Raw genomic sequence first — 10,581 nt, 5'->3', positions numbered from 1 at the left:
CGTGTGTATGGACCCTACCCAGTGCTGATTTTGGTATCTGTGGTGGGTCCAGGAACCAATCCCCCACAGATGCTGAATTGACTGACAGCTCTGTGCGTGTGTGTGTGTGCGTGTGTGTGTGTGTGTGTGTGTGTACATCCTGAACCCTACCCAGTGGTATGTGCTGGAACCAGCCCTTGTGAGGCAGCTGTGAGTATCTCTTCCAAATTTTATATTTACTGATGTCAAGTAGGTAACTTGAAATCCACTATGGTAGGAGTATTTACACCATGGAACTTGGAAAATACTACAAATCAGGACTTTTTTTTTTTACTGGAGAGCAAGTTGTTGAACATTTACCTACACACCACTAGCCCCACCCTTCAGTGATTCTGATTATTTGGTCTGGAAACCCAAGCATTAGTATTTTTTATGAACTCCTCAAGTAAGTGTAATGTAGAGCCAGGGATGAAGATACTCAGTGAACACACATGAGAAGACATTTGAACATTTGTTGAGCAAATGAGCACAGAATATCAATCTATATGACGCACAATGGGATACAGATGAATGAGTGGAATGCCATGTGTTGCTTAAAGGGATGATCCCCAGAAGAGTTTCAATTGTGTTGTTGTTGTTTAGCTACAGAAGAGAAAATAAAGACATAGATTAGGGAAAGAGAGGAAGATGTTACAGATGAGATGAATGGCATATTCAAAAGTAAAGAGCCAGAGACAGATAAATCATTGGTGGAGATTATCAATGTGGCTGAAACTGACTGCAAATTGGGCAGTAATATACAAAAAAATGATGTGACATCATAAATGTTTGTCCTAAGAGAATCAATCATATCAAAGAAACCACAGATGGATTGGGTTGGTCCTCACTGATCAATCTGGCTGTGTTACAGACCTACAGATCCTGCTCCAGATTTGCCCTTGAAAGGAGAGTTCAGACTCAGAAAAAAGAACATGATGAGCTCATTGGGCTTCCTAATCTATATTGTCTAAGGACACAGTGATGAATTATATAAACATGGGGACTACCCAGAAGTTCATGGAGGATAATGTAAATTTTACATCACATTCAAAAGAATCTCTTCCTTTTCCATCTGTTTCTTTCAAAATACCCTCCCAGATGGCTTTTCCATGTAGCAGTCTGGATTAACTCAGGCTCATATCCTTTCTTCATCAACACTACTTTGAAGGGTTACATTCAGGTCCTGTTTTGAGGTGGTGAAAATTTTAGCACGATTAAATATTTTACATCCCAAGAAAAGGACTCAGCAGTGCCTAAGGAGACCTAGGTTTTGCTTTCTGGCCCCATCAATGGGTGAATTAATCTCTCTGTTCCCTATGTATCCATCTATGAACTGGGATAAAAACAATGCATCTTACCTTACTCCCAAGAACATTTTGAATAGACTTGTATACATTCCAGGGAGTATTATTACATTCTGACTTATTTTTGTATGCTAGGTTTTTTATTTCCAGAGATTTGTATTCTCAAAAACGTTAGAATTCTAATTGGTTCAAAACTACTATCTTTTTGACCTCAAGTGTTTTCACTGCATGTTTTTAAAATAAGGATTTTTTTAACTTAGGGGAAAGTTTATGGTGATCGCTGCATCCTATCATCAGGACTAAAGCAGTTAGAATCACTTGGCTTGTATGTAATTCCATGTGTGGAAGTACAAAGACTCTCTTCTGAAGTATCCTAATGCCATCAAATTCTGAAACCTCAGAACTTCAAGGATGCCACTTCTTGAAACTGGGTTACAGAAAGTCACAATTCATTCTAAGGAGACAAATTCAGGATTATGATAAATCTTATTCATGTGCATTTGTGTATATAAGTGCATGCATCTTGAGAGGAATAAAAATTTAAGGAAAACCCTACCACAGGGGTTTGTGCTTGGGAAGTCCACCAGGTACCATCAGCTGCAAACCTTAATAATCTTAAAAATCTAAAGGGGAAAACCTCTAATATTTACGTTAACTGTTTTTTTTTTAAAGTCCCAAACCAGTGAAAACAAAGCTTACCGGAGAACTCTACTGTATTTTCATTTAAAGTGATAAAGTAAGAAATTAGCTAATTTCCTAGTTTTTTAGCAATTTGAAAGTTGATTTCTCAGCCACATGGATTACATTCTCAACTTGAGTAGGCAACAGTGGTAGGTTTTGTTTCTGCTACTGTTGTTTTTATAAGAGAAATCCCATAGTGTATCAGGTTATTATTATTGATAGAGGGGGCTTTGTTTCTCAAGTTTTTATTTTGATAAGAAAAAAATCTCACTCCATCTCAGACTTCTGAAAAGATCTTGCTGGTTTATTAGATATCTTATTGTCTCTTGATTTCCCCCTTTTAAGGCTTTAAACTGAGATTAGAAGTGAGTCCTTATATATAATTCAGACATATTTTCTCACCTGAGCCCTACCCAAAGGGTAAAAACAGCTTTTAAAAATCCTAAGTTCTCCTTCCTTTCAACCCAATTTCCTCATTGTTGTACAGCCCTGGCAAGCTACACCTCTAGCAATTAAGACAGGTAGACACCTGCTCCTTTTCAACTTCCCAGTGAGAGAACTGGAAAGTTTTCAGTTTCTAAAAGACTGGAAACAAAGCTTTCTGTTTCGAAATAGAGCTTTTACCCGGGAGTAACATCTTCTGTGGGTGGTGTGTATCGGAGCAAAGAAATTTCAGTAAGCCTTGGTTATCATGGGATTTTTCCCCCCTTAAAAAAAAAAAAAAAGCTGAATGTTTTTACAGAGACTTCAAGGGCAGTTTTAAGGATGTTTATATTTCAGACAACCTAAACATTGTTTAGAGCAAAATGAGAGATTTCATTTTGGGACAAGCAGGTTGATGAATTGCAGTCAACATCTTGTTCTCAAAGAAGGCATTTTTCCTGGGGGCTTTCAGTCTAGACATACAAGGGAGGAAGGAGGAAGAAGGCAGAGTTCTCACTCTCACACTCATCCTTTACGTGGTATCTTGGCCAGTACAGTCAATAGTTCATCATAAATCAGACTCGAAGAAAAGAGGCACTCTCTACTCACTCAGGGAGAATAGTGATTTATACCGCTTAAGTCATAAAGAGTACTGATTTAGTTATTTTCCAACTTAAGCCCTTTCAAGCTGGTAAAACATTTTGTGGGCCAGTAAATGTTTGGTACCAACTGGCAAAACATGAAGAATTGTATCAAAGCCTGCCCTGAGTGGGACTGTTTTGTCGTATAGGGAATACTTTTTAATTTAACCTCTGACCTCTGACATTGCAAAGGTCAAGGGAGGAGGAGAGCCAAGTAGAAAGCAACATTTAACCCCTTTGATAAAGTAGCTCAAGGATATAGCAGCACGGGGGTAGGGCAGAGGAAGCATATCAAGATGATGATTAACCGTAAACATATGAAGTCATTAGCTTAGTTGTAATAAAGGAATATTGGCAAGATGAAGTCAGCTGTTTCTTGGCAGGGAATGTCTTACAGAGATGACATAAACTTCTAACGGAAGTGAAAGGACATCACTCAATTTGGGGCAAGATATAAAACTCCAAAAGGCAAAATATAGTATTTCTGGACTTGACGGATTTCCTATAGGAGTTTTTTTTTTTTTTTTAAGTGTGATTGTTTTTAACTGTGTGGTAAAGCCTGTGGATTAGGCTAAAAATAAAATGGCCATGTCTGCCTGCTTTTCTAGGCATGTTGCAGAATGCTTTTCCTGTGCATTTTGATGTGAATTGGATGAAAAACGATTATTTATTCAATATGTAAGCTTTCTTCTTATTATCCAAACTTGCTGACCAAAATTAATATGAATAAAGAGTAACTGGATTTAAAACATGGCCTGTCTAAGAAATTCCTTAATGTTTGAATAGAAATATGTTGCTTTATCCAAGAAACTTTCTGTACCTTCAGAGAATGTTTGCTGGACACTGAAATGTCTTATTGAAGAATTATTTGTTAGCTTAGTATTATTACTGATATTTTCATAATCTTATTCAAAAGTCCTATCTCAGGATAATGAAAAATGTTTGGTGCAATAATGATTAAAATCCAGAAATGTTCTTGTTCCCTGGCAACAAATACAAGTTATGAAAAATCTTTTACACATGGAAAACAAAGAGAAAAGGTTCTCCTAATCTGTGCCATTCATAAACATATCCAGAATATAACCACTAAGCAGCCTTTAATCTATCCACTTTTATTTAAAACTACTCTGCATAAAAGGAAGGACATTCCTCAACAATTTTGGAAATGTTGAAATGAATTTCCTTCTTCTGAGTGCTTCCTTCATGCGAAAATCTTTAGCTATTTTTTAAACATGAGACTCCTCAGCACGAATTAGATCTGGCATGGAAAATTGATCAAGCTTGTGATCCTCAGAAATCATGACTTCCAGGATCCTGAGACTTGCAGTTAGTTTATACAGAAAATGAATTCCCTATCTGAAAAATGAGACTCCCTCCTGAAGATATTTTTAAATAGCCTTTCATCCCAGGAAAGAAATTCGTAGTATCCCAGGGATAAATATTACCTCTGTTTACAATATTTTCAGTGATGGAACTCTGACCAGAGGCATGAATGAGACAAACAGGAGTGTATTTTACAAATCTAAGATGTCTTATTTTGTTTTATTGAGGAGACATTGTTTAATAATAGGGTTTTTTTTTTTCCTTTCTTTCTCAACAATCTAGCATTGAATCACAGGTAAAGAAAGAAACACAGAATGAGTAGCTATAATTAATCATCATAGCTCCACACCGTAGTCTTGCAGGATTTTTACTCTTTTTTTCAAAGTTTTCCCATTTGGTTGTCACATTTTTTCTCACACCCTGCTGGGCAGCGAGATGAGTATTCTCATTACCGGTCTGACACAGTGAGAATAAGGCACAAGTTATACACCCATTAATGCCAGGGTTGGTGCCTGTGGTCAGTGACATCTAGGATCAACCTTCTTTACTTCAAATATCCCCCAATAAGACCTTATACTGGCTTTATTACATTGATGGTAGCACATGCAAGGTAGATGCTTGTGTATTTGTGTATATTGGATTGGCCAAAAAGTTTGTTCGGGTTTTTTCCGTAACATCTTACGAAAAACCTGGGCGAACTTTTTGGCCAATCCAATACATAAAACTAAAATTTAAAAAAAAAACAAAAAAAGATCAGGTACAAATACCGTAAATATCCCAACTTCTAAAGTCTCCTTTTGAAAAACATATTTCCCCCCTACCGTTTCTACCAGAATCCCTTGCACTTGCCTGATCATAGGGTTTGAGTAGGTTCCAGTGGATATGGTTTTTAAAATGCGATATAAAGTTTTCCTAGTTGGAGGAAATGATCACTTTCCATTAAATTAAACAGCCCCAGTCCGTTTAAAATTAAAATATCTGACCCAGAAATAGAAAGAGTCCGCTTTGTGGTCTTGAGGGCCACTTAGCTGCAGATGGAACTTGAAAACTCGTTTCTGGTCACTGCTGCTGAGGAGAGCCCACTATTTCTGTTCAGGCGGGATTGGCTCGAGATAGTCACGACGAACATGAAACACTCGTGAGTGTGGCATTCCAAGTGCTTAAGGAACTGGACATACTAAGATGACAAAAAGAATGTCATTAAACCATAACTGCGCTTTCTAAATTACCAGGTATTGGTAGGTTTACTGGCAAGACAGCTTAAATTACAGATGTATTTGTAGCCTGCAGCATTTTATGATAAGAGAGTTACAGAATTCTTTGCAACCAAGGGGAAAAAATAAGGATTTATTAAAGCTGGCGTGGACGTCTATGACTTTGCACTCCTTATACACACAAAGAGGGGCATCATGGTGACAGCACTCCTAAAGCTTGAGGGGAGAGTATTTCCACTTCTCGGTTCCATTTAAAATTCACTGGCCTCCTTTCCACTGCAGATCTGCTGTTTAGTCTGCCTCTGAAAATTAAACCCAGAGCTTCAGCTGTCACATTAAACACTGAACCTTCCTCCAGCGCACACCCTCACCCGTGCCTGTGTGGTAACATCTATGGTTAAACGCCTGAGACATTGAAAAATTCCAGCCAACATTAGGGGGTCAGGGTGGATATTGGGATGTCTTCTTCCTCCTTTTGAATAAGTTAGCAGAAGTGTACCCAAGGATATACACCACATGCATTGTGCTGAACCAAATTAAAAGGATGGAGATAGGTGCAAACTATATATCTAGGTTTCAGTGGGGGTTTTCTTCCACAAGCGTAATGAAAGCAATGAAAGAGTTACACTTATTAAATTCCTTTCTGGGGGCAACAAAAGAAAGACTAAGGCAAAATGAGTGCAGTTTTTCCAGTAGTAGTAATAGAAATATAGTTCTCCAACTCTGCCCATTTTCTTTTCCTTCTCTTCAGTTTTCTGCCCCAAAAATCCATGTTTCACCCCAGTGTGGTACAGCCTCAGTGGTCTTTGTAAGGTAACTGAGTGGATGGCTGGGGGCTGTTCTGTATTTAGAGGGCTTAGTGGCTGGTGGTACTCATGAAAATGTCACTATGCACTTTCACTTTGAAAAGTCCTTTTATCCTACATTCGTGAAGCCCCATTCCAACGGTAAGCCTCCTTACCAGACTGTGGCTGCTTGGCCTTCCCATCTCACCAGCCAGCGCCTAATGAGATGTGGAGGATGCTTGGCTACGGTCTCTCCACCTCCTTAGTGCCTCAGAGCTGCTCTTGGGGGGCTACCCAAGGTCAAAGATCCTTTGGGCGTATGTTGCGAACATGAAGCGATTTAAATAAATATCTCAAGTTGCAAGCTATCCCCTGCAGTAATGGCAGTGTCTTCTAAGTTAACTGAGGAGGATTGAATCTCAAGGGTCCCTACCAACCACTCTGCTATGAAAGTAAGATCCCTGGGGGTCGTCAGAACCTGCCGCTTATTCCCTTCCTCACCGGGTCCTGTCCACTCTTCGCACCGCAGAAGGGCCCTGTGTGAAGTCTGGTCAGCCGTGACAGGGCAGCTGAAGGTGGATTTCCCGACTCCATCTTCATGCATCCATGACCCACATGGCTCCTGGGAGGGAAAGCAAGAACTCGTCTCTCCCAGCCTTATCTCGCAATCTGCTGTCAAATCACCTGCCCCAATTCAGTAAATGAATCGTGGAACCAAAACAAAACAGCGAAGAGGGTTTTTCTTCTCTTAATTACACGCACACTTTTGTCACAGCAACCATACGTGTAGCAAAAGGCCAGGTCACTGGGAAGGTGAGAACTGGGTCTTGCAGAGGTGAGAGGTGCCACGTGCCCCGCCAACATCATCCACTTGGCAGCCATGCCATCCTTTGGAGGATGGCCAGTCAGGGCTATGCCAGGAAGAGAGAGCTCTCCAAGAACCAAACATTGAGAAAACCATCGTTCTGAGCGTGTGAGAGCTGCATGACCTCCAGAAGTTTGACGGAGTGAGGCTCCCACCCTCTGACATCCTAGTTATGTACCCAGTACTAAGTGACAGCTAGTAGTAGAAGCATTTCAGTGTCGGTGGAAATAAAACAACTCTCCGTGTTGTGTTAAGAACCGTTAAATAAAGGAAACAATATGAGGATGAGGGACCATCATTTTCAGCTGAGTTGTGTCTAAGGGATTTGAATAAACCACTTACATATCAGGAGTTTCAAGAGCTCAAATCAAGCAGAGTTTCTGGGAAGGTTTTGAAAAGCTGATCACATTCCATCTACTACAAGGTCTTTGTAAGTTCATGGCCTGAAAATTGGACTTCCTTCCGGATTTGGAAGTACTTTGGTTTCCAGATAGTCTAGAAAAATCGAGCAGTTAGCAATGGAATAATTACAGTTCCATCCAGGGGGGTTTCCAGCTTGACTGCCTTCTATTAATTTGTTAACCAGGAGAAGAAGGAATCACATATATCTGCCGGCGTGTAATCTGTGGTCTGTTTCAGGGTAGTTACCTAAGTCCACACCTCCTGTCATAATGAGAAGTGAGTCATTTGGGGACGGTGAAGAGCGTATCTGCCGAACAGCTTAATGACTTTCTGGAATTTAAATATTAAGTGAAAAAACAAGGTCAGAGGACAGCTGAACCTTGGCTTGTCTCTCTCACGTCCGTCCGTGGCTTTGATCCTGCTACATCCTCCTTTGTGGCCGGGACTCCATAGAGAATCTCAGGGTCATGGCCTGTTGCCTGTCAAGAGGTATAAACGTGCTGCTTAAATATGTGAAGCCTGCCGTTTGGGGGTTGGGAGCAGATGCGAGGTAGCTTCAAACGTTCCACGTTTCCCACATAACCCAAAGCAGACTAAACAAAACCGGTGTGAAATCTCATGACTTGATGCTGCGGTGGTTATATTTTTTAAGCTGTAATCCATTCATTTGTGTGTGTGTTTATTCCCAGGATTTACAGCTCCTTCAGTCTTGGCGGAAGAGAACGTTTGAAACCTTTTGCAAAGGGTTTGCAGTAAGCAGTGGCCTGTGGTTAAAGCCTAGGATAGAGTGTGTGTGTGTGTGTGTATGTGTGTGTCCGCGTGTGTGCATTCATGTGAGCATGTGAGTACCCGTTCATGTGGGGTTTTTTCCCTCCCGTTTGCTGCTTTTACGCAAAAGCGTCACACATGGTAGCATTTAGGAGTTCCTTCACAGCTGAAGTGTTTCAAACACTAATGAATGGAAGTTTGGTCATATAATGCAGACAAGCTTTAAGGCATGCTTTACTGAATGGTGTACTGTAGTGACCTGGGAAAGGAAGAGAGGTATAAATTGTGTCAGCCACCCAGACAAAATGAAGCCATGTGGAAAATCAAATCTATTAAAGTGTGAAGACTGTTATAAGCTGTTTTAAGCTGGCCATTCTTAAAGTTTGCTGCAGGAGTGAATGTTTACCTCTTCTCCCAGATCTTTTTCACATGCCATCTTATGAGACAATGTACAGCATTTGATAAAAATCATCCTCTCACTAAGGACGCTTTTATCAGAAATGTTTATTGTCTCCGCTTTACCACCCATGTCCTGAAAGGTACTGCACGTTTGTTAAACGAGCAGAAGGAAAGAGAACTTTGCAGCTCAAGCCGGCTTGCAGAAATTCCAACAAATTCCAGAGCCATACGGAATCAGAAAAAGGAAAAGAGAAGGAGAAATTAGATTTATAGGAAGAGGAGGCCCTGCGAAAACATATATATTAGATTTTCTCTGCTTGGCCAAACCACCATTAAATGTTTGGTCAGTGTGGATTTAGTATTGAGATTGAGCAGTTAATGCCAAACTTTGGTCATTGTCTTAAAATGCGCTTTAATAAATACAAGAAGAAGGAAATCCATTTGGAAAGGAAGTGAGTCGTCAGCTCTTGCAGCCCTTTCTCAGGCTCGAGTTTGCCCTCACGCTGCCTCTGGTACATGGCAGTGGCATCCTGGTTACACACAGCTGCCAACACCCGTCTGCCTCTGCCCAAAGCCTGGCTCGACATGCTCTGCAACTTCGGGTATACGACTTAGTGTGCCTTGATTTTCTCACCTGTAAAATGGGAATAATAACAGCCAGTCCCTAAGAGCATCAGCTATGATTACCAATGTCTGCAGGACGCATTTTCTTTGTCCCTTAAGAACAGATCCCCTTCACTTGATTTGCTGGTTTTTAAAACTGATGACTGGAATGCTGTCGGGAAAAATGTATCCATTTCTTTTTCCCTCTGATTGGTGAGTAAGCTCACACGGGCCTGACATTCTCTGGACGGCAGACAATTGAATTTGCTGAGCGGCCGCCATGATGTCAAGCCTTAAGTCAACAGTGGCTAATGACTGCTCTGGGAAAAAACACCACCTTGATTCCTCACTTACGGTTTAAGAAGCCCTGGGAACGAGGGGGCTTGCCAATCATCCGCATCCTCTTTTGAAGCCATAACGTGCTGTGGAAACAGGTCACCTCTGAACTGTTTGTCTGAACAGCCCACACAGTGTAATGGTTGTGTCCTTTGTGTGTTCCAGGAGGAGACTGAAGAGACATCCTCACAAGAGTCTGCGGAAGAGGATTAGGGGGCGCCAGCGTTCAATTTCTACCTCAGCAGCAGTTGGATCTTTTGAAGGGAGAAGACACTGCAGTGACCACTTACTCTCTGTCGCCTTAGCCTTAAAAAGGACTATATTAATCACCTTCTTTGTAATCCCTTCACGGTCCCAGGTTTAGTGAAAAACTGCTGTAAACACAGGGGACACAGTTTAACAATGCAACTTTTAATTACTGTTCTCTTTTTCCTTAACCTACTAATAGTTTGTGGATCTGATAAGCAGGAGTGGGTGGGTGAGAAGAACCTCTGAATCGGGTTTAGTCAATCACTGCACTGCATCCAAACCAGAAACGTGTCACCCGTGTGACGCTGGGCATTCCGAATGCTAGGAGAGGCACGGTGGAAAACACTGACTGCCTCAGACACCACCCAACCCGCTCGCAGTAGTGAAGCTTCTGTTTAGAACACCAAAGATAGGACTAGATACTACTTCTCTCTTTTTCATATAACCTTGTAGACACTTACTTGATGATTTTTTTTTAATTTTTACTTTTATTTCTAAATGAGACGAAATGCTGATGTATCCTTTCATCCAGCTTAACAAACCAGAAAAGGTGATGTTCACTTTTCAAAA

At 40.8% G+C, this 10,581-nt stretch overlaps 1 protein-coding gene across 1 annotated transcript in view; it reads left to right on the top strand.

Moving 5' to 3' along the window:
* HMGA2 (high mobility group AT-hook 2) overlaps positions 1-10,021 on the top strand; it is a 136,594-nt gene extending 126,573 nt beyond the window's left edge. The window contains exon 5 of the mRNA XM_024737024.1: positions 9,928-10,021. Within this exon, the coding sequence (XP_024592792.1) occupies positions 9,928-9,975 (48 nt within the window). The 3' untranslated portion in view covers positions 9,976-10,021. The remainder of the gene's footprint in view (positions 1-9,927) is intronic.
* Positions 10,022-10,581: the final 560 nt, after the last annotated feature.

The sequence above is a fragment of the Neophocaena asiaeorientalis genome, unplaced genomic scaffold (genome assembly GCF_003031525.2).
Source record: "Neophocaena asiaeorientalis asiaeorientalis breed wild unplaced genomic scaffold, Neophocaena_asiaeorientalis_V1.1 scaffold134, whole genome shotgun sequence".
Taxonomy (NCBI): Eukaryota; Metazoa; Chordata; class Mammalia; order Artiodactyla; family Phocoenidae; genus Neophocaena; species Neophocaena asiaeorientalis.
This window is presented reverse-complemented; position numbering and strand designations above follow the sequence as displayed.